A 25,901-nucleotide genomic window follows, 5' to 3' on the forward strand; every position below is an offset into this window, starting at 1 on the left:
ATTCAATTAAAAATACTATAGCACTTTTAAGGTTTTCATTTCAATTGCCCTTGTATTTACAACTTATATTAAATAGATATATGTTTTGAAGTTTTACTGTCCTTCAAAGTAGACACCAGCATCATGTATAGCCATTGCCAATGATGTGGAGGTTGTAGTAAGCCCTTAGCAGTACCAATTGTGTTGATAGTTCAAGGGGAGACTACATCAAAAAATTAGGTGTAAGTTTTTTGTTCATTCAATTAAAAATACTATAGCACTTTTAAGGTTTTCATTTGAATTGCCCTTGTATTTACAACTTATATTAAATAGATATATGTTTTGAAGTTTTACTGTCCTTCAAAGTAGACACCAGCATCATGTATAGCCATTGTCAATGATGTGGAGGTTGTAGTAAACCCTTAGCAGTACCAATTGTGTTGATAGCTCAAGTGGATCAGTCTGCTGCCCAAGGAATCTCTGTGACAGTTCTGAAGCAAACGCCATGAAGTGCTTACTTCAATTGAGGAGCAAGTTGAAATCACAGTCTGGGGACTGTGGTGGGTGATGCAGCACTTCCCAGCCCCTTATAAATGGAACAAGTCAGTCACAACCTGTGCCATATGTGCCTCGGCTTTGACCTACAAAATGATGGGCAGGTCCTTGCATAAAGTGTCACCGCTTGTTTCTCTGAGCTGATCATGTGCTGTGTAACAAAAATGGGTGGGTGGTTTAGTTATGACAAGAGGTAGCTCGCCACTAAGTTGTCAATTGTGCAAATGGTATGTTGTGCTGCAGTTATTAGCAACTCAATTTACCACTGATGGCAGAACACTGCTTTGCAGCATGCTATGCCATCACTACTACAGCCTCCAGCTGCAGAATTATGTTGGTGGTTGGCCCACACATTCCTTGGCTAGTATTGAGCTGATACTGCAACACAGTAGACAAACCCAAATTCACCAAGATAAAAATTGAAACTGCATGCCAAATTGTTTCGTGTGCATCAACTTAATAATTGTACACTTTAACTGAGCAACAGTCTTAGCCCCAGATATAAACAAAATTTTTAAAGAAACCCTTAGCTTGCTAGTATGTATGTTTCCCAGTCATACTGGCATTGGATGAGACATTAATTATCCAGAAATCAATTGGGATCATTGCAGTATTGTAATTGATGGACACCACGCAACATCCTGTGAAACAATATTAAATGCATTCTTTGAAAAAAACGAATGCATGGAAGCTCATTGATGATGCAAATACAGGGCAGTTTGAAAAATTGGTGGAATAACCACCAGATGTTTGCACTAGACAAAGAGATTCCCGTGTAATAATAGATCATCCTTTACAAGTAAACACATAACATGTCAGTGCTCTGCGTAAAGATCTGTGGTGCAAACATCTCTCTGTTGTTCCCATGTAGTGATTTGTGAATATTGAAAAAATCAAGATTCAAACAGTGGTTAAGTACTTCATAAAGAAAGGTGTGAAACGAAATGAAGTTCATGCCAATTTTCAGAACCCACTGGGGCCTCTTACACTGTGCCACTTTTGGATAAGCAAAAGAATCATTAACAATGTGAGCAAAACTGTACTAGGATGTCCAGTAAATATATCTACATACCACAGTACCTGTTCTGGCCTCTGGCCCTGTGAAGGAGCGACACTTGATTCCTGCTGTTCTATGTTTTACTTGTTATGGGATCAGCACCAACACACAACCATTAACACTCCACACTAACGTGCTATGTATATTGTATTATGGTGGGCATGTGTCTTTATCAAACAACATTTCTGCTGAGCATACTACAAAACAGTGTTCACTGATTGGATCAGGAACACTGCTTTAAGAAAGGACTCCACCTTAATAGTGTGTAATCCAAGCAACAAATCATCTTTGCCAGATGTAGCACTTCGGTGATATTCATTTCCAGTTTTGTGCTACTTGAAGCAGCTGCAATCGTACAGTGCTGCACTTGAGTACTAGCCACACCAACTTCAAATGTAGTGTGCACTCGTACTATTTCCACAAGAGCGTAATGTTAACATTGTAGTGACTGCTTTTCTATTAAAAGATTGTGAGACCTTGCCATATGATTGCACCTACAATTCAACAGTGTCAATGATTGTGGTTACTTGGAAATTAGCCTTTTCTGTGCGTAGCTCCCATTATTAATGATGCATTTATTTCACTTAAACACATAAACCATTCATCGAATGAACTCATGAAAGTCTTCAAGTGTGTTAGTATATGAGTGATAAATTAACTTGCTCACTACTAGACTTGTAAGCAAAATTCTGTGTGGAATAAGTCCTGTACAATTATTTCTTCCAAACAAATGAAAAAACAAATTGATGATATTGTAATCTGTTATTGCCATTTTCCCTCATCATTATGATAATACTTTATTGTTTAAATGGTATGAAAAATGTTCAATAAGTAGTGCAACACACTTTTTTTGTGGGACATTGTGGAATATTCCTCTTTCGCCCCTATAATTTCATGAAGTTCCAGTAGGTGTCAGCACTACACATAGCCTTCATTGTGGTGTCTGTAACAGAGGTGCATTCCAGGCAGAGAGCTGTCATTGAATTTCTTTTGGAGGAAAACCAGAGCAGCACAGATATTCATAGGCACTTGTAGTATGGAGTATGGAGACCTGACACTGACAAAGCAACTGTTATCACTCCAATAAAGTTGCACAAATCTGTCCAATCTCCTGTGTGCCAGCCAGTTGGGCACACACTTGTGAATGGAATGTGCACAGACACTCAAGTGAGGTGATCAACAGATCACAATCAAACACCTCACTACTCAACTAGATGTCTCAATTGGTAGCACTGACACATTCGTCCACCAGTTAGGGTACTCAAAGGTGTGTGCCCACTGCCTTTCTTGTTGCTTAACAGAAGACCATAAAGAGCAATGAAGGACCAACTGCGCAGAACTGCTTGGACATTATGAGGCAGATCATGACAGTTTCTCGTCGAACATCATTACAGGCAATGAAATGTGATCATGGGGACGTACTAGCTACATCTACATTTACATCTACATTTATACTCCGCAAGCCACCCAACGGTGTGTGGCGGAGGGCACTTTACGTGCCACTGTCATTACCTCCCTTTCCTGTTCGTCGCGTATGGTTCGCGGGAAGAACGACTGTCTGAATGCCACCTCCTTTGTTGATGGACTACATTTTCTAAGCACTCTCCCAATGAATCTCAACCTGGTACCCGCCTTACCAACAATTAATTTTATATGATCATTCCACTTCAAATCGTTCCGCACGCATACTCCCAGATATTTTACAGAAGTAACTGCTACCAGTGATTGTTCCGCTATCATATAATCATACAATAAAGGATCCTTCTTTCTATGTATTCACAATACATTACATTTGTCTATGTTAAGGGACAGTTGCCACTCCCTGCACCAAGTGCCTATCCGCTGCAGGTCTTCCTGCATTTCGCTACAATTTTCTAATGCTGCAACTTCTCTGTATACTACAGCATCATCCGCGAAAAGCCGCATGGAACTTCCAACACTATCTACTAGGTCATTTATATATATTGTGAAAAGCAATGGTCCCATAACACTCCCCTGTGGCACGCCAGAGGTTACTTTAACGTCTGTAGACGTCTCTCCATTGATAACAACATGCTGTGTTCTGTTTGGTAAAAACTCTTCAATCCAGCCACACAGCTGGTCTAATATTCCGTAGCCTCTTACTTCGTTTATCAGGCGACAGTGCGGAACTGTATCGAACGCCTTCCAGAAGTCAAGGAAAATGGCATCTACGTGGGAGCCTGTATCTAATATTTTCTGGGTCTCATGAACAAATATAGCGAGTTGGGTCTCACACGATCGCTGTTTCCGGAATCCATGTTGATTCCTACAGAGTAGATTCTAGGTTTCCAGAAATGACATGTTACGTGAGCAGAAAAACATGTTATAAAATTCTACAACAGATCGACGTCAGAGATATAGGTCTATAGTTTTGCGCATCTGCTCGACGACCCTTCTTGAAGACTGGGACTACCTGTGCTCTTTTACAATCATTTGGAACCCTCCGTTCCTCTAGAGACTTGCGGTACACGGCTGTTAGAAGGGGGGCAAGTTCTTTCGCGTACTCTGTGTAGAATCAAATTGGTATCCCGTCACGTCCAGTGGACTTTCCTCTGTTGAGTGATTCCAATTGCTTTTCTATTCCTTGGACACTTATTTCGATGTCGGCCATTTTTTCGTTTGTGCGAGCATTTAGAGAAGGAACTGCAGTGCGGTCTTCCTCTGTGAAACAGCTTTGGAAAAAGGTGTTTAGTATTTCAGCTTTACACGTGTCATCCTCTGTTTCAATGCCATCATCATCCCGGAGTGTCTGGATATACTGTTTCGAGCCACTTACTGATTTAACGTAAGACCAGAACTTCCTAGGATTTTCTGTCAAGTCGGTACATAGAATTTTACTTTCGAATTCACTGAACGCTTCTCGCATAGCCCTCCTTACGCTAACTTTGACATTGTTTAGCTTCTGTTTGTCTGAGAGGTTTTGGCTGCGTTTAAACTTGGAGTGAAGCTCTCTTTGCTTTCGCAGTAGTTTCCTAACTTTGTTGTTGCACCACGGTGGGTTTTTCCCGTCCCTCACAGTTTTACACAGCACGTACCTGTCTAAAACGCATTTTACGATTGCCTTGAACTTTTTCCATATACACTCAACATTGTCAGTGTTGGAACAGAAATTTTTGTTTTGAACTGTTAGGTAGTCTGAAATCTGCCTTCTATTACTCTTGCTAAACAGATAAACCTTCCTCGCTTTTTTTGTATTCCTAATAACTTCCATATTCAGGGATGCTGCAACGGCCTTATGATCACTGATTCCCTGTTCTGCACATACAGAGTCGAAAAGTTCGGGTGTGTTTGTTATCAGTAGGTCCAAGATGTTATCTCCACGAGTCGGTTCTCTGTTTAATTGCTCGAGGTAATTTTCGGATAGTGCACTCAGTATAATGTCACTCGATGCTCTGTCCCTACCACCCGTCCTAAACATCTGAGTGTCCCAGTCTATATCTGGTAAATTGAAATCTCCACCTAAGACTATAACATGCTGAGAAAATTTATGTGAAATATATTCCAAATTTTCTCTCAGTTGTTCCGCCACTAATGCTGCTGAGTCGGGAGGTCGGTAAAAGGAGCCAATTATTAACCTAGCACGGTTGTTGAGTGTAACTTCCACCCATAATAATTCACAGGGACTATCCACTTCTACTTCACTACAGGATAAACTACTACTAACAGCGACGAACACTCCACCACCGGTTGCATGCAATCTATCCTTTCTAAACACCGTCTGTACCTTTGTAAAAATTTTGGCAGAATTTATCTCTGGCTTCAGCCAGCTTTCTGTACCTATAATGATTTCAGCTTCGGTGCTTTCTATCAGTGCTTGAAGTTCCCGTACTTTACCAATGCAGCTTCGACAGTTGACAATTACAATACCGATTGCTGCTTGGTCCCCACATGTCCTGACTTTGCCCCACACCCGTTGAGGCTGTTGCCCTTTCTGTACTTGCCCAAGGCCATCTAACCTAAAAAACCACCCAGCCCACGCCACACAACCCCTGCTACCCGTGTATCCGCTTGTTGCGTGTAGTGGACTCCTGACCTATCCAGCGGAACCCGAAACCCCACCACCCTATGGCGCAAGTCGAGGAATCTGCAGCCCACATGGTCGCAGAACCGTCTCAGCCTCTGATTCAGACCCTCCACTCGGCTCTGTACCAAAGGTCCGCAGTCAGTCCTGTCGACGATGCTGCAGATGGTGAGCTCTGCTTTCATCCCGCTAGCAAGACTGGCAGTCTTCACCAAATCAAATAGCCGCCGGAAGCCAGAGAGGATTTCCTCCGATCCATAGCGACACACGTCATTGGTGCCGACATGAGCGACCACCTGTAGATGGGTGCACCCTGTACCCTTCATGGCATCCGGAAGGACCCTTTCCACATCTGGAATGACTGCTCCTGGTATGCACACGGAGTGCACATTGGTTTTCTTCCCCTCTTTTGCTGCCATTACGCGCCTGACGTTGGAGCTCCCAACTACCAGTAAGCCCACCCTCTGCGACCGCCCGGATCTTGCAGACTGAGTGGCAACCTCTGGAACAGGACAAGCAGCCATGTCAGGCCAAAGATCAGTATCAGCCTGAGACAGAGCCTGGAACCGCTTTGTCAGACAAACTGGAGAGGCCTTCCGTTCAGCCTTCCGTAATGTCTTTCACCCCCTGCCACACCTTGAGACGACCTCCCACTCTACCACAGGTGAGGGATCAGCCTCAATGCGGGCAGTATCCTGGGCAACCACAGTCGTAGTCCGATCGGGGGATGCGTGGGACGAGCTGGCTGTCCCCGACAAACCCCCATCCGGACCCCCACAGTGATGCCCATTGGCAACAGCCTCAAGCTGTGTGACCAAAGCCAACACTGCCTGAAGCTGGGAGCGAAGGGGTGCCAACTCAGCCTGCATCCGAACACAGCAGTTGCAGTCCCTATCCATGCTAAAAACTGTTGTGCATAGAACGTCTGAACTAATCTACAGAGAGCGCAAACAAATCGGCAAAATTTAAACGGTTATTAAAATACAAGATTGCCTAGTAAATGCAGTAATGCTGCTACTTGCGCACTGCTGACACACTGCTCGGCGGCGGAAGGAGACTACGCGATTTTACACTATTCAGGTACTAAAATGCGATGCTACACCTCTCAAATACTATAATACGCCCGAAATTTATGAATTAAACAATGCAAGTACCAAAAACACGCAAAGAAATTAAGAATTAAACTATGTAACAAATGAGTGAGCTAGGAGTATATGACTTGCTGCTGCAGCTGCTTGTCCAACGGCGGCAGGGAGCACACTGACTGTGACCAACCTACAGTAAGTAAGGAGACCTGGGTTCAATTCCTGGCCATTGCAAAAATTTTAATTCATTTATTCAGCTTCCACCACTATCATAGATAAAGAAGAGACATACCGTATTTACTCGAATCTAAGCCGCACCTGAAAAATGAGACTTGAAATCAAGGAAAAAATACTTTTTCCCGAATCTTAAGCCGCACCTGACATTTGAGACTCGAAATTCCAAGGGAGAGAAAAGTTTTAGGCCGCACCTCCAAATCGAAACAAAGTTGGTCCACTGTAATATGAGACACAATTTAGATCGAGTGAATTACGATACAGCTACAGTAGTTTGGTTTGAGTCTTAAGCTTAGCAGTTAAGCTTTACCATGTAGCCATTGCTATGTGTCAGGTGCTCCGTCTGTATTTATACAGGTACCATTCCTTTTTCACGTGCTTCGTCTGGTTTGAATTGACTGCTTATTTTTCTTTGATCTGATAAGTGCCGTTCTCTTTGTTATAGGTGTTTACATCACTCTAAGCTGAAAATGCATTACTGTACTGTGTCATGCATTGTTTGTCGCATTTTGATAATGTGTGTTTGCTTTTGTGCGCGCTAACACCGCTTACAATTTTAAAAAAAAGAGAGGAATTGTCTCATTAGCAAAACAATGGCAAGAGACTGCTATTTGTTGTTACTTACACTGCTGCTTTCTTTGGTAATGATCAACAAGAACCAAATAATAGACTGTGTATGATAGAAGGTGTTCTGAACAAGAGTTTAGCGAAAATTTTTCTTTGTTTGAAAATCTTTGCAGACGCCTCTGTAGTACATTACATTCTGCACAAAAATTAGTCATCTTAGATTTAAAAACCTTGTCAATTGCCGTGCTTCATTTCTGACTGTACCACTGTTAGGCATAAGAATAATACGTATATAAACATGACATTATATGTATATTATTCAGCGTTTGCTGTTGTCTCACTCTAGTTTCGCAGTTTATTAGGCAGACAGGATTTAAATGAGATAGCAGCAAACACAAAAGAATACATGGCAAAATGTTTATATTCATCTTATTTTTATGGTGAAGAGAATACTGCATGTGATTCACAATTCATAAAAGTTTCTATTAGCAATGATCTCTTGTCACAGGTAGGAAAAAATTCAGAACGCAGAGTTGGCCATATTGACAAACATCCCAAACAGTCTTGCCAGTCGGATTTTTGTAGTACGTTGAAATACTGCTACATTCGAAGATGACCAATACAGAATTAGTATTTACTTTGTTGGATAATGTATGAAAATGCAGTGGTCGAAACTCGAGGCGAAGAAAAAAAGCTCATCTTCCACCTTTTTTTTATTTTTAATTTACTGACGCAGAGGTTTTGTCACCAGTATTTATCTTTGTGCCTGCAAAGCATGCCTGTGTAGCGCTACATAATTCGATGGCAGAAGTTAGTTGTGGCGGCACCTACCAACATTTTTCAGAACTTCTGCTTACTTTGCACTCGAATCTAAGCCGCAGGCAGGTTTTTGGATTACAAAAACCAGAAAAAAAGTGCAGGTTAGATTCGAGTAAATATGGTAAATGTCTCAAGGAAATTTAATTATAAGATCTATATGATCAGCTGAGGTACAGGATTTCCCAATTATGTCCAACACTGAGGTGCTATTCCAATGCCAGAGAGCTCAGAGCAGTAGTGGCTATTTAGGGGGAAAATTAAGCTGAAGATATGATTTGAAGTGGAAAGTTTGCTTTGATAGAGTTTAGTTATCCGATGAAATAATGGAGCTCTTGGATCTAATAATTGCAGGTTCGTTTCCAATTCATCAGAAGTTCCTTTCTGATTACCAACAAAACGACACCTCTGCGCAAATTTCCAATTAGAGAATACATATATAATGAAATTCCTTACAGACCTTTGATGTAAGTGCTCAGTATATATTCTCTTGATTAGCATACAATATATTTCCAATCTCTTTCTTCCGGTAATCTCGAAAGCAAAATTACAATTATTCAATGCGGCTATTCGGCACGGAGAAGATCTTAGAAGTCCCCTCAACAAACCAGAGAGAGGATATTACAAAGAGTAATTATGCTCTCATGGAATAGCAATAGTACTGTACTGCTTTGCGCATCAATTCTGCGAGTATATAGATGGTCAAGTAGGAAACATAATTCACTCATTGAATTGTGCAGGGATAATAAGTAGAATATAAAGAGATATTACAGGGTTATAGCTGACGAGGATGAGAAAATTAGAGCCCTTCAGGCTGATTGGAACAGAGCGAGGGAGGAACTGAAGAGGTTAAGGGGGAGGAGGATAAACAGTGGTGGGAAGTGGTAGCTGGGAACAGGGGCCACAGAAAGAGGACAGGGTCTGACACTTTCCCAATTGGCACAACCAATAGATTTGTCTTGCTACCCCAGTTAAGTAAGGAAGAGGCTCCAGTAGAAGTAGATGTAGTTAAGATGCAACAGAATCTCACTAGGAAACCAACTGTTTCAAAAAAAGTAGAAAGTAAGAGGAAAGTTGTGTTGCTAGGTAGCAGCCATGGAAGAGGTGTGGGCCAGATTTTGCAGGAAAAATTAGGTGACAGGTACCAGGTCACAAACTTTTTCAAGCCAAGTGAATGTCTTAGCCAGGTGGTAGAGGATATAGGTTCCTAGTGCAAGGGTTTCTCAAAGCAGGATCATGTGATGTTAGTGGGTGGAGTGGGAAACAGTATTGATACAGATCAGGGCTACAGTATTGAGTGTGACTTGTGCAAATAGCCTCTGCAACGACCGATACCAATGTTGGACTGGTGCCTGCTTTCGTGCGGCAAGATCAGCCCCAGCCGAACTGCTCTCTCAGGAAGGTAAATATGGAGTTGGATCACTTGCATAGGGCGGCCACTGTGTCAGACATTGGATTGGTTCCTGTCAAGGCTACTGATAGGGGGGATTTCACAAGGCATGGCCTACACCTCAATAGGAATGGGAAGGGTAAACTGGCAGGGTTGTTAGCGAAATCCATAAGGGGGGACGGACAGTAGTACTCATGGATGTACCTCTTTTTTAGACTAATATCAGTGTCCAATGAGACATTCAGGCAGGCAGGTGCTAAAGAGGTCCAAAACTCACAATATTCTCACAATAGGAAAGTAAATAATAATGTTACATATTTAACCAAAATATTGGTGGATAAAAGAAAAATAGATTCTCACATAAGTAAAGTAAAAAATAATGTTACCATTTTTCACCAAAATATTCTGGGATTGAAGAATAAAGTAGATGAGCTTTTGGTTTGTTTAGATGACATTAAATCTGATAATGTAATAGATATAATATGCCTGTCTGAGCATCACATTGTGTCTGATATGGAAAAGGTAAATATCAGTGTTTATAAACTAGCTGCACATATGAGTAGAGAGAATAAGGTGAGAGGAGGAGTTGCCATATATGTCAAAAGTTATCACTGTGTAAAAAGCTTAGATACAAAAATGTTTTGTCTAGAGCAATATATAGAAGCATGTGCCTGTCAACTTAAACTGAAGGAGGGCTCTTTTATAATTGTAACAGTATATAGGTCCCCTTCAGGAAACTTTCATTTATTCCTGGAAAACTTGGATGCAATGTTGTGCTATCTGTCAGATAGGGGAAAGCAAATTATTAATTGTGGGGACCTCAATGTTGATTCACTAAAAGAGGGTAATAAGAAAAATGACCTGGAAGTCTTGTTCAGTTCTTTCAATTTAACATCTGTCATTAATTTGCCTACTCGGGTAGTAAAAGACAGCAGCACATTGATAGATAACAATTTTATAGACCAAGATAAGTGTAAAAACATAAATTCTTGTCCTGTTGAGAATGGCCTTTCTGATCATGGTGCTCAGCTAGTTACAGTATATGACATGGCTCCATCCAGTAATTCAAAACTACCCTCCAAAGTTGTGCATTCAATTAATGACTCAACAATTAGAAATTTGAGAGAAAATCTTCAGCAGTTAGACTGGGATGAGGTGTACAAGGAACCTCAGTTCATATGACATGGCTCCATCCAGTAATTCAAAACTACCCTCCAAAGTTGTGCATTAAATTAATGACTCAACAATTAGAAATTTGATAGAAAATCTTTAGCAGTTAGACTGGGATGAGGTGTACAAGGAACCTCTGGTTTCGTATGACATCGTATCCTGGGGTGACTCATCATTGAGTAAAAGAGTGTTCATTGCACAAAACATGTAATCAGAATAATTGCTGGAGCTCATCCAAGATCATCCTGCAGAAACTTATTTAAAGAGCTAGAGATCTTCACTGTAGCCTCTCAATATATTTATTCACTTATGAAATTCGTTATTAACAATCCGAATGAATTCAAAAGTAATAGCAGTGTACATGGCTACAACACAAGGAGAAAGGATGATCTTCACTACTCAAGGTTAAATCCAACTTTAGCACAGAAGGGGGTAAATTATGCTGCCACAAAAGTCTTTGCTCACTTACCTAATAGCATCAAAAGTCTTACAGATAGCCATATAGCATTTAAAAGGAAATTAAGAGAGTTTCTTAATGGCAACTCCTTCTACTCATTAGTTGAATTTTTGGATATGGTAAGTGGGTAATTTCCCCAACCCCCCCCCCCCCCAATCCCCACCCCCCACCCCAAAAAAAACTTAAAAATATTAAGTGTCATGTAATATTTTATGTAACGTAATATCTTGTATAGACACCTTTTATTAACCTGACACGTTCCACATCATTACGAAGTGTCGTATTCATGATCTATGGAACAAGTACTAATCTAATCTGACCAAAATATTTCACTCTATAAAGTATCTATCAGGAGTGAGAAATAGTAGGCTACTTCCCTATGATTGTGCATTTTGTTGATGTAGCTGGCACAAAGCATGGAGCTCTACAGGGAGGATGGTTGTGAATTTGACCACATGGCATTTCATCAAAGAATCTTCATTGCAGTTTTGGAGTCAAACTGCCATGATGCTGTGCAAAGCAGGAGGCCATCTATAACTGCGAAACATGATTCTGTATATGGCAAGCTTAAACATTATGTCACAGATTTGTGCTAGATACTGTTTCAAGAAAGAAGAAATGACTTCATTGTTGCTAGTGCCAGAAAAAATCTGCGACACAGTGCATCGAATGTAGCATACCACTTCATGTTTATTTTTCCATATTGTTCCATACAAAACACTAAAATAGTACTAATTTGATGCTTAAATAGTGGCATTGTGTTAAATGCATGCATACATGACTGAAGTCCTTCCAGAAGGATGGGGTATTTTTCAAAATCTGTGGAGATAAAAGGTGTAAAAATATTATAAACACGTAATTTGTATTATAATTAAGTTATTGATGAAAGTTTTCATTCAAACGAAAAATAATTCAGGCTTATCTGGGTTAATAAAGTTCAACAACAGATTATTTTTGACTGTTTTGTATCTCATAACTGTGTAAAGTACTTTTCTCTTATCAGCCATAGTTGAAGATCTGTTGAAATAAATTCTTCAGACAGCTTAGATGATTTGCAAAATTCATCATTAAAATATTTATTTTCACACCTACAGTAATACAACTTAACTGTTAACAAATGTGTTGTTGTCATGATCAACAGTACATGGATTTTTTGATAAGCTACAAGTCGGACAAACTTTTAGCACCAGATACAAAATGAAACTGTTTATTATAAACATTAATATTGTTCAACTTCTCAGGTTTTCTTCTCTGTTTTACAATTATAAAATGAGAACAAAATGGCAGCATCTTCTTGTGGTTGCTCTGACCGGCATGGCAATGGTTTGCTCTTCAACAAAATGTGTGAGGCCATATTGCTCTGATTCCCAGTTCTGCCGTATGAAATGTGAAAAGTAAACACTTTGTAATAATTTCCCAAATTGTAATTGGTGAAAACTCATTAAATATGTTTTATAAATGAATATTTACCTTAAGTTGATCAGACAGCAAAGACAGCAGTGTGTTCAGAAATTCTGTCACTCTGTAGCATATATTTCTTCCTTCAAACTCCAATTTGCTGATCCAGCCCATGGATCAAGGAGTGACCCTTACTTGTAAGTGTCTTTGTAGACATAAAACTTCATGAATGCATGATTTTCTTCTATGCTGAAGATGTTTGTTGAAGACAATATAGTCAAACAGGCTCTAATGAAATTTAAAGCTAAAAGTTTTGAGAGTTCCATTTCAACTAGGACAGCATCTGGAACAAAGCTGTAATTACAACCTTCTAAACAATGGAATAATATTTTGTGCAACATAGTTATCTTGCAAGGGATTGGTGTGACATCAACTAGAAAGGTTGTAAGTCACATGACATTTATTTATATATTGGGTGGTTATAATTAAACTTTCCCTATTTAACATGTTATAACACAGAAACTAATTACCATACGAATACCAAACTTAGTAGCATCGATGTCCAGAGTATGGAGTGCATGATTTCAATGCATCACAGCACTACCATTCAGTTCCAACTATAGCCAACAGGTGCCATGATCAGTCATTGTGATTCATAGTCTCACACACAGGACCAGTCACAGTGCACTTGTTGATGTGTCAACATGAGCTTAGACAAAAGGATCAGGGCATAATTGGTGAAGCTCTATTATGAAAACAATGGTAATGCTACAGCTGCACTTTGAGAATATTGCCAGCTGAAAGGATTACGGAAGAGTCTTCTTTGTCCACCTGCTGTGCAGAGTGTGATGAAGTAGTTCAAATCAAATGGAGAACTGGGCAATACTCTGGAAAAAGGCTGATGACCAGTTGCATCACAGGTGGTTGATGAAATCGCTGTTGCTATGGCAGACAATGCTATGCACAATTCTCGATCATCAGGCAGTGCACATGCTGTGTCATGACAGTTGAACATCCCATGATCCACTGTACTGAAGCTACTTTGAACCATTCTCAAGTGATATCCATACAAGATCCATATCATACAGCAGCTTGCACCACAGGATGCACAACAACATGACTTTGTTCTCCACTTTCTCGCAAGGATTGAAGTTGGTGAGGACTGGCACTGGACCATCCTATGGATTTCTAAAGCTCATTTTTCTGTGACGGGTGAGCCAGATACACAGAACTGCCAAGTGTGGGGATCTTCACCTCCAGTCACTGTGCATGAAATTCCTCTGTACGGTGAACTTGTCACCATATGGCGTGGTGCTCGACGACCATACCTGAATTACAGGAGAGAGACACTCAACAGTTTTCATGCAAGATCTGGCCCCACCACACATTGCTCGTGAAGTTCAAATGCTTCTCTGAAACAAGTTTAGAAATGATCGAATTATCAGCCGATTGTTTCCAAAGGCGTGGCAGGCATGATCACCTGATCTCACTTCTTGTGATGGCTGATTGTGGGGCTACCTGAAGGACAGCATTTACCAGGGGAAAATTCACACATGTGCTGATCTGAAGCACAGCATATCAAGGGAGGTAGCAAGCATACCTATGGGCATGCTTCATTCTGCTGTACAGAATGCAATCCTGTGCTTTCAGAGTCTTCTGGACACATGGGTGCCATATTAAGCCCCTTTTGTAGCAGTAATTGTACAGGTTTGTAATGGTATGTTGTACTGTAGTAGCACATTAAAACTGTTTCAGTTGAACTGATTCTGCATTATTTCTCTTCCTCATGTCCTTGACATTAATGGTACCGCATTTGGTACTCATACGGTAATTAGTTTCCATGTTATAACATGTTAAATAGGGAAAGTTTAATTATAACCACCCAGTATTTATTGTGTTCAACAAAGAAACAGAGTTTGGTCTGGAAGGAAAGGAATATTCAGATTTCAGTGTGAATTTCAAGTTACAATGACGGAGGATGTCTGGAACAGGCTAGATAAAGATGAGGAAGACCTTCACAACTGAATCTTGAGAGAGGATGAAATAGTGGACTAGGCACAAGGAGTTTCCAGGAAGTCATTGATGACAATGAATGTAAAGGTAATAAATAATAAATAGACCAATGTTTCAATTGCCAAATATGGTGAAACATTTGGATGGACTCATCTAACATCAGGCCAGAGTCTTGTCAAAAAATAAGTTCCATGACAGTGAACATAAAGGTAATAAATAGACAAATGTTTAAATTGCCAAATGTAGTGAAAATTTTGTATGCACTCAGTTTTATTGACATCAAACTGGAGCCTCATTCAAAAACAACTTTTTCCATATGCTGGGAATTTTGACAGATTTTCAGCAGCAACTGAAAAGGCTCAGTAACCACTTTTTGGCAGTTTCAGGCAGATTTTTAATTATTTGATTTCTCATCAAATCTAGTAGCTTTTCCTGCTTTCAAATTGCTTAAGTCCTCTTTTGGTTCTTCCATTGAAAAATCTACATTCAATACATTACTCTTCTTTGTCTTCAGTCTAGACCTAGCTGATTTTTTTTTTTTTGGGGGGGGTCAAATTTGTCATTTAATAAAAGCTGGCTGGGTATTTAATTAGTAGTTACATTTACATGGTCTACTACTGCACATCATGTCCATGCCCTTAACAGTCTTCAACCGTACCTGCTGTCTGGTCACTTAAAGCTGGTAGTAATTCCTCTTGCTCCCCAGATTTAATTGTTTCTTTGGCAAGGGGATTATTATTGTAGAGATCACAAGACCTTTCATATACAACTTTGTTTTGTTCTGTAAAACCAGGTATATACTCTGTCCTGCATCCTCTTGAGATTGTCGTAACAGAGGCTTCCTTAATAGTAATGCTCTGGCTTCAGTTCAGTCGGTTTTAGTAATTCGTCAAGTTTATTTCTGAAATCCACCTATTTTGCTCTTTTGAAGTTAAATCTTCTTCTGAATGGTATTTCTACAGACTGGACAGCAGGTTTTATTTCCAGTTCAATTGGTCTGTGTTGTGATCTCAGAATAGGATTCAGAGTTTGTTTGTGACATAATGTATTGAGATCTTTGCTTATGAAAATCAGATCAGGATTGGAACTCTTTCACCGCATTCTGCTATTAAAGGATGGTGGATGCTTGGGGTCATGGATAAGTTACATCTGGCTATTTTCTGCCCTTTGCTCAAGTAAGTCAAATGGTTCAAATGGCTCTGAGCACTATGGGACTTAACTTCTAAGGTCATCAGTTCCTTAGAGCTTAGAACTACTTAAACCTAACTAACCTAACTAAGGACATCACACACATCCATGCCCGAGGCAGGATTCGAACCTGCAACCGTAGCGGTCACCCGGTTCCAGACTATAGCGCCAAGAACCGCTCGGCCACTCAGGCCAGCCCAGGTAATTCACCATCTTAATTAGTTTCACTAGAGCCCACTGTGTACTGTGGCAATTAAAATCCCCTAAAACTACTGTGCACTCAAATCTCTTGTATGTGATAGGTAAGGAATATTAATGCTAAAACGTTTGTCTGGGTGTCTGTCTATAGAGATTATTTTGGTGTTATCTAGTTCCACAACTATTAGTTCAATATTATTGTGCTGAATTGTATGACTTGCTAATAATTCTAAACTTTCTCTTATAAAAATGGCACTTGCGTATTTTCCCTGTACTATCTTATTTACTAACCACATACCTACAATATTGGTCTTATTTTGAGAGGGGCCACTCTGTGGGTCTCTTGTAGACAAAGGATTTTGCAGCTATTAGTTCTGCAGATCTTGTGTACTAACTGAAATTCCTTCAAAGCTGAGGAAAATAATTTTCAGGGCAGTTTCTAAAAAGGGCCCACTCTCTGCTTGGCTAATTCACTTTTTCAGCATATTGACCCAATGGTAGCCTGTTTGGAAGCAGAATTTGCAAAATTATATCAGGCTGGTGTCAGACTCAATGGGGGTCAAATTGGGATGGCTTCTCCTATGACCCTGTTGTTCTGCTTTTAGGGTCTCATTGAGTCACTTCAGTCATTTTCTGGTCATGTTCTTCAATATGTTTTCTTTCAAAACTGCCCAATACCTTTTCATTTGGTCTGATCATTTTTGTTGTCTGTAATTGCCATTATTATTATCATCTGTTGTCTATTTTTGGTTTAAATCTTGTGTTTTTCAAATAACGGAAAATCCAGGATGAAATAATGACAATATTATGAAAAGGATAGATTGCTAGTCACTGTATAGTGTAGATGTTGCGTAACAGACAGGCACAACAACAAGACTGCTAAACAAATAAGCTTTTGGCCCAGGGGCCTTCTTCTGCATTAGACAAAATACACACACACACATTCACACAAATACAGATCACACACACATGACCACGGTCTCTGGCTGCTGAGGCCAGATTGTGAGTAACAGCGCATGATTGCAACAATCTGGATGATGGAGGTAAGGAGCAGGCTGGGGCAGTGAGGGGAAGGGATGGCAGGGTTCGGGTGGGGGAAGGTGAAGTGCTGCAGGAGCATACAGCGTCAAAGTGAAAAGAGGGTAAGGCAGCTGGGTGCAGTCAGAAGGTTTGATGATGGGCAGGGAGGAGGGGGTAGGGGGGTCGGTTAGTGGAAAAGTAGAGAAGTAATAAGAATTGTGAATTGTGTTCTATTCATTTCATGACATACATTTGCAATCCATTTGGTTTGCGTACAGGACAGATGTCAAAAATTTATAAAACAGTTACAATGATTTTTACATTAATAAATTATAGCACTATAATAAATAGTAACACTCTAAGGATATTTCTTGGAATGTGTAATTCATTGTATCCAGCTCAAATTTCCAGGTTGTCCTGCATGAATTCATCCACTGAGTAATAACACTTCAGTGTCGGTACCTCATATAGCTTTCTTTTAAGTGAACCTAAATTCATCTGCATCAACTTGTTCCCTTTTAATTTATTACAAATTTTCACTCCCATGTATTGAGGTCCCTGGGAATACAGTCTGAGGCAGTGGGTGGGGAGCATAAAATTTTCTTTGTCCCTAGTATCATGTGAATGGACAAGACTGTGGGTGTGCTGGTGAAACGGGAGACTGTAAAGTGCTGGAGCGGAAACAGGGAAGGGTGGAGGTCAGTAATTAACAAAGGCTGAGGCCAGGAGGGTTACAGTAACATAGGATATATTACAGGTAAAGTTCTCACCCGCACAATTCAGAAAAGCTGGTGTTAGGAAGGATCGAGATTGCACATGCTGTGAAGCAGTCATTAAAATGAAGAATGTTGTGTTGGGAAGTGTGCCCAGCATCCACCAGTTTCTTGGCTACAGTTTGTCAGTGGCGGTGGCCATTTGTGCTGACCATAGCTGTTTGGTTGCCTTTCCCACATAAAACACAGCACAATGGTTACAGCTTAGCTTGTAGATCACATGACTGGTTTCAAATGTAGCCTTGCCATTGGTGACACCTTTGTGATCTGGATCGAAGATGACAAGGACACCCTATCCACATTTCTCCAGAACCTTCTCCCACATTCACTTCACCTGGTCCTCCTCAACGCAACCAGCCACCTTACTCAATGTTGACTTCCACCTCAAAGAAAGCTTCATCAGTACTTCTGTCCATATCAAACTTAGCAACCACCAACAATACCTCACCTTTGACAGTTGCCACTCACTCCATACCAAGAAGTCTGTTCCATACTGCCCAGCCACCTGTGGCCATCACACCTGTAGTGACAAGGAGTCCATCTCCAAATATACCAGGAATCTCACTTGAAGCCTTCAGAGACTGTAATTACCTTCCCAACCTTGTACAGAAACAGATCACTCATACTTTCTCTCTCTGGTCACCCACCTCTTCCCATTCTCCTCTTATCATACCCTGTGTCCTACACACTATCCTTCCTATGCTTCCCACAATGGCATTCCTTCACCCACCAAACCTACACAATATCCTCATTCATCCCTACACAACTCCTGTTCTAAACCCTTGCCTCATGGCTCATATCCTTGTAACAGACCTAGGTGCAAGACCTTTTCTATATGTCCTGCCACCACCACCTACTCCAGTCTGTCCCATCAAAGGCAGGGCCACATGTGAAACCAGTCATTTGATCTACAAGCCACTGTGCTACAGTCTACATGGGCATGACAACCAACAAGCTATCTGTCCACGTGAATGGCTGCTGTCAAAGTGTGGCCAGGAAATGTCTGGACCACTCCATTGCTGAGCTTGCCACCCAGCACAATGTATTTTGTGTCAGTGACTGCTTCACAGCCTGTGCCATCTGGATCCTTCCCACCAACAACAGATTTTCTGAATTGTGCAGATGGGAACTCTCGCTGCAGTAAATCCCATGTTCCCATAACCATCCTGGCCTCAACCTTTGTTAGTCACTGTCTTCCACCGTTCCCTGTTTCCACTCCAGCACTACACAAGCTCCTGTTCCACCAACACACCCACAGCCTTTTTACTTCTCCAATTTTCCACTAACTGTCCCCTCCCCCTCCCTCCTCCACCCTGCCCACTGTCTAACCTCCTGACTGCACCCAGCTGCCCTACCCTCTCTTCACCTCACCCCTGTATGCTCCCAAAGCAGCACTTGACCATCCTCCACCCCTACCCTCCTGTCTCCCTCCCCTCCCTGCCCCAGCCTCGTCTTTACCCCCCCACCACCCAGATTGCTTTTCCCATCACATACTGTTGCTCGCAGTCTGACCTTGGCAGCCAGAGGCAGAGGTCATGTGTGTGTGTGTGTGTGTGAGTTGCATTTGTGTGAATGTGTTTGTATTTTATACAATTCATAAGATGGCGTTCCTGCTAAAAGCTTACTTGTTTTGCAGTCTTTTTGTTGTGCCTATCTGCTATTCCACATCTCCATTTTGTTTTTCAGCTTCTTTAAGTTTTCTGTATTGTTTTGCAATTAGTCCAGGGTTTTATTCAGTTTTCTTAGTACTTTTTTTTAAATTTTACTAACTACTCTATAATTTTTGAAAGATCCATACTTGGCATACAAGTTAATCATTTCTGCATTGTGATCTCTGTAACAGTCTATTTTTTGTATTATTATCAATTCCAACAAGTCTGTGTTATTTTCAACAGAAATTAAATGACTAAATGAAATATGTGAGAAAAAGATTTTGTAAACAATATTTTTCATTGGGCTCTAATGTGTTATTGAATGATTTGATTCCAGATAGTACAGCTGCAGGAACTTCTAGAAGTAAGACACTCAGTCTTCATAGTTGGGAATGCTGGTACTGGCAAGACTATGGTATGGCGCACACTATTCAGGACATACCAAAATATGAAGAGGAAGCCATTTTACAATGACTTAAACCCAAAAGCTGTCACTAATGATGAGCTCTTTGGGATAATAAACCCTGCTACCAGAGAATGGAAGGATGGTGAGGCCACTGTAGTTAATTTAATTTTCACAAAGTGTTTCCATGATAAGACATATCTGCAGTAAACATAGCTAAGCATTCATGCCAAGCAACAACAGCCATACTCTAGTCCAAGCATTGGCATTTGGTTGCAGTTAATCTGGAATTCTGGCCTCGGCTGAACCAGTAGTAGCTATATTAACATAATATGCACTCTTTGATTAACCAGATGGATAAGTTTGTGATCAAATATTATTTTGGTATAGGTGATATACAATCCTCACATATGGATGAGATGTTCTTATCCTCGAGGTTTCTGTACCTTAATCTTCTTTTACTCATTACCAGTGTTTCTCCAGATTTCAGTGACTATTCTGCTGCTACAGGCAATTAATGAAGCTGGCTCCATTATTCATTTTTCTTTCAGTATTTTGACTTATGATTCATCCATCTGCTGGACAAGGCAGCCAATAAAATCATGATACACTGGATGTGTCCCAAACTTTGCTATAAACTGAATCTTTTATGTTCTGCCATGCATCCTATGGTGGCTTGCAGAGTAAGTATGAAGATGTATTGTAGATTATTAGGTTTTCCAATGCCCTCATTTCCACAGAGACCTTGATTATGCTGTCCCAAGCTTTATGGAACCTGTGCCACAAAACTGGTCTGATCATATCTCATTTGGTGTGACAGTGCTCAGTAACAGGGATTTGCTTGGTTGGTTCTGTGGTGTAGGTCATTGGTATTTGGAAAAGTCCCTTACCTGTACTGTCCTTGGACTCTCCATTCTGGCAAACCTGTAATGTCTCATAGCTTGATGGTTCAGTGAAATAACTAAATACTTTTCCTAGGATTGTACAAAAGATGTACACAACACTGCTGTTACAGTTGTGTGGCTCTTCCCACTTTTATTAGTACTGTGAATTCTGCAATGGGCATGTCCAATTTTGCTTTTACATATCATATACCTAGGTACCTCTACACTTACATCTCCAAACATAATTCCGATAAAACAATCTCAGTGAAATGACGCAGTACACAGTGAAAACATGGCACAGTGGCAGTAGATCATAATAAGAATAGTGCATACCTTCTTGTTGTGTAGAAAGTCAACAACATGATTAAGATATTCAGTGCGTAAGTCACATGGACCAGTTACACTTCATTGTTTCATGTTTGCTTTCTGAGTACAAACTTTACTCATGAGAATTGTGCAGTGGTATTACATATGAGGGGGAACACAAAAGTAATGAGAATTTTTCCCTGGGAGTTGGTAGGACACTAGTTCTGAATTCTTCCACTAGGTGGTTTCGCTGGACACCATTTTGTATCAGTTGCCCTAGTGTTACTGGTGTTGGAAAATTATTGTGGACAGTGGGTCCTCCCCCCCCCCCCCTATCAAGTGCTGTTTCACGTGTTCAGCAGTTCTTCATTAGCAGACATTAAAAGCCAACATGCTAACTCCATGTTCTGCTTCCTGTTGGGGAAATCAGCAGTGGAAACTGCTGCAATGCTTTGAACCAGGGAAGGGTTTAAGAGTGGTTTTCTCATTTTAAAAGCGATCAAATCTCAATTGAAGACAGAACATGACCCCCAACATTTCTGACTTCCAGAATGGGTGAAAACGTTAAAAAAATCTGTGTCGCCATCATGTTTGATCATTGCAAATCATTTGATGAATTGATGGAAATGATTGGAAATCCTGGAGTTGATTACAAAATTCTGACAGCCAGACAACCAATCATTTATGCATGTGTCGGGCTGTCAAAACTTGATCTAGATTTTGACACAAAAGTCATCATGTGTAACAAATCATGGTGTGGTGGATATGACCTAGAAACCAAGATCAAAACCAAGATCAAAGAAAGCAAGGCAAGTGAGATCTCATCTGAAGACAATGTTGGTTTGTTTTTTTGACATCAAGGGGATTGTCCACCATGAGTTTGTTCCCCACTGTACCTCAGTTTACAATCATTACTACCTTCAAATGTTAAAACGATTTCGTGAAACAGTGTGAAAAAAAATTATCCACATTATGGCAGCCAGGTGGTTGGCTTTTTCATCATGACAATGGCCCTGCACACACATTGAGCGTTACGTAGTTGTGGGCGAAAAACCAAATGATATCGCTTTCTCACCCATTCTATTCAGTAGACACTATGTGTGTTAGTTTCCAAGAAGAAAAAACCTGAAAGGGAAGAATTTTCAAGACAAAGAAGTGGCGAAAAAATTTGCTGGGGTCACTAAACAGCCCAAGTTCAGACAAGTTTAAAAATTGTTTCCACCAATGGAAAAGTGTTGGGGCATGTGTATTATGCGTGATGGACACTGCTTTGAAGGTGTTTAAGTACTGAAAATGTTCCATAAAATACATGATTTTTTTGTAAAACTGTTCTCATTATTTTTGGATCCTCCCTCAAATTTGTTAGTGTGCCCAGCACTGAGCTATATAGATGTTAAGTGGTTACTTACCAATCACAGACTGAGGGTTTTGGGTGGGGTTCAACTATTTAAAGACTGGTATCAAAATATTTGTTGAAACTTCCTGGCAGATTAAAACTGTGTGCCCGACCGAGACTCGAACTCGGGACCTTTGCCTTTCGCGGGCAAGTGCTCTACCATCTGAGCTACCGAAGCACGACTCACGCCCGGTATTCACAGCTTTACTTCTGCCAGTATCTCGTCTCCTACCTTCCAATCTTTACAGAAGCTCTCCTGAAAACCTTGCAGAACTAGCACTCCTGAAAGAAAGGATACTGGCAGAAGTAAAGCTGTGAGTACCGGGAGTGAGTCATGCTTCGGTAGCTCAGATGGTAGAGCACTTGCCCGGGAAAGGCAAAGGTCCCGAGTTTGAGTCTCGGTCAGGCACATACTTTTAATCTGCCAGGAAGTCTCATATCAGCGCACACTCTGCTGCAGAGTGAAAATCTCATTCTGGAAACATCCCCCAGGCTGTGGCTAAGTCATGTCTCCGCAGTATCCTTTCTTTCAGGAGTGCTAGTTCTGCAAGGTTCGCAGGAGAGCTTCTGTAAAGTTTGGAAGGTAGGAGACAAGATACTGGCAGAAGTAAAACTGTGAGTACCGGATGTGAGTCGTGCTTCGGTAGCTCAGATGGTAGAGCACTTGCCCGGGAAAGGCAAAGGTCCCAAGTTCGTGTCTCAGTCGGGCACACAGTTTTAATCTGCCAGGAAGTTTCATATCAGCGCACACTCCACTGCAGAGTGAAAATCTCATTGTGGAAACATCCCCCAGGCTGTGGCTAAGCCATGTCTCCGCAGTATCCCTTCTTTCAGGAGTGCTAGTTCTGCAAGGTTTGCTGGAGAGCTTCTGTAAAGTTTGGAAGGTAGGAGACGAGATACTGGTAGAAGTAAAGCTGTGAGTACTGGGCGTGAGTCATGCTTCGGTAGCTCAGATGGTAGTGCACTTGCCCGCGAAAGGCAAAGGTCCCGAGTTCGAGTCTCGGTCTGGCACACAGTTTTAATCTGCCAGGAAGTTTCATATCAGCGCACACTCCTCTGCAGAGTAAAAATCTCATTCTGAAAATATTTGTTGATTTTGGAAACTGCATTATCATTTTAAAAATGGCAAGGTTAAATTTTGCTAATTTAGATGGACTATAAGGCAGTAGGTTAAATGACGATGGCATCCTCTTGGGTAAAATATTCCAGAGGTAAAATAGTCCCCCATTTGGATCTCTAGGTGGGGACTACTCACGAGGACATCGTTATCAAGAGAAAGAAAATTGGTGTTCTACGGATCGGAACATGGAATGTCAGATCCCTTAACTGGGCAGGTAGTTTAGAAAATTTAAGAAGGGAAATGGATAGGTTAAAGTTAGATAAAGTGGGAATTAGTGAAGGTCAGCGGCAGGAGGAACAAGACTTCTAGTCAAGTGAATACAGGGTTATAAATACAAAATTAAATGGGGGTAATGCAGGAGTAGTTTTAATAATGAATAAAAAAATAGGAGTGTGGGTAAGCTACTACAAACAGCATAGTGAACGCATTATTGTTGCCAAGATCGACATGAAGCCCACACCTACCACAGTAGTTTCTATACCAACTAGCTCCGCAGATGATGAAAAATTGATGAAATGTACGAGGCTTTTTTTTTAAGTAAGTATCATTTTGCCACACCGCGGCTGAAGTGCTGCAGTCAGCGTACTGTGCAAGCGCACTGGGTACCTACATCTGTTGTCTATGCACTGACGCCATTACAGTCTGATTCTTCTGTGTTTATGTTGTGTACTGAGTGTAATAATCATGAGTCCAGCCAACTGTGAAGTACGGGCTGTTATAAGATTTCTTAGTGCTAAAGCCCTAAAAGCGATCGATATTCATCATGAGATCTGTGCAGTTTACAGAGAAAACATTATGAGTGATGGAATGGTGGGAAAGTAGGTGATAGCATTTAAATGTAGCCGCACAAATGTGCATGATGAACAACAGAGTAGGCATCACTCGGTCGTTAATGGAAATGGAAATGTCGTGTGGCTAGGGCCTCCCGTCGGGTAGACCGTTCGCCTGGTGCAGGTCTTTCGATTTGACGCCACTTCGGCAACCTGCGCGTCGATGGGGATGAAATGATGATGATTAGGACAACACAACACCCAGTCCCTGAGCGGAGAAAATCTCCGACCCAGCCGGGAATCGAACCCGGGCCCTTGGGATTGACAGTCTGTCACGCTGACCACTCAGCTACCGGGGCGGACTCGGTCGTTAATGAAAGTTTGGTGCAGGAATGGACAGTAAGGTGAGAGGAAACAGACGCTTTACAATTTCCTCCTTGCGGGATGACTTGCCTAATGTTTCTCATAGTGTTTTGTATGGCATTGTGACCGAGCACTTGTATTACCGAAAATTGTGGGCACATTGGGTACCGAAAATGTTGATGGATGTGCACAAAACCAAACGTTTAGACAGTGCATTGACTTTCCTTGAGCGGTACCACAACGACGGTGATGATTTATTAAGCCAAATTGTTACGGGCGATGAAACATGGGTGGCCTAATCACACCAGAATCAAAGCAAAAGTCCATGGAAGTCGAGCAAGGGCATCGTTTTGCTGCAAGACAATGCCCATCTGCATGTGGTGAATCAGACCAAAGATGTCATCACATCTTTTTAATGGGAAACTCTAGATCATCCCCCCGTTTTGCTGCAAGACAATACCCGTCTGCATGTGGTGAATCTGACAAAAGATCTCATCACATCTTTTTAATGGGAAACTCTAGATTGTCCTCCATACAGCCCCGATCTTGCTCCCAATGACTACCATCTGTTTCTGCACTTGAAGAAACAGCTGGTCGGTCAGCATCTTCAAGACGATGATGAAGTCATAACAGTGGTAAAGCAGTGGTTAACAAGTCAGGCGACAGACTTCTATGAGGAGGGTATTCAAAAACCAGTACATGATTATGACAAGTGCCTCAATATTGGCAGAAATTGTGTAGAAAAGTAGATTAAGGTACAGGCTTTCGTGTAAAAATAAAATTATTGAGATATCTGAGCATGTCTTTTTTAAATTTCAAAACGGTACTTACTTAAAAAACTTGCCTCGTATAATGAGATAAATGAAAATATTCAGATAGTGAAGGGAGACGAAAATTTATAAGCCATGGGTGACTGGAATTTGATAGTAGGAAAAGGAAGAGAAAGAAACATAGTAGGTGAATTTGGAATGGGGGTAAGAAATGAAAAAGGAAGCCGCCTGGTTGAATTTAGCACAGAGCATAACTTAATCATAGCTAACACTTGGTTCAAGAATCATGAAAGAA

At 41.0% G+C, this 25,901-nt stretch overlaps 1 protein-coding gene across 1 annotated transcript in view; it reads left to right on the forward strand.

Moving 5' to 3' along the window:
* LOC126195528 (dynein beta chain, ciliary-like) overlaps positions 1-25,901 on the forward strand; it is a 930,907-nt gene that overhangs the window by 718,733 nt on the left and 186,273 nt on the right. Inside the window, exon 43 of the mRNA XM_049934154.1 lies at positions 19,932-20,142. Coding sequence (XP_049790111.1) covers positions 19,932-20,142 — 211 coding nt within the window. The remainder of the gene's footprint in view (positions 1-19,931; positions 20,143-25,901) is intronic.

Source organism: Schistocerca nitens, chromosome 7, assembly GCF_023898315.1.
Source record: "Schistocerca nitens isolate TAMUIC-IGC-003100 chromosome 7, iqSchNite1.1, whole genome shotgun sequence".
NCBI classification, from domain to species: Eukaryota; Metazoa; Arthropoda; class Insecta; order Orthoptera; family Acrididae; genus Schistocerca; species Schistocerca nitens.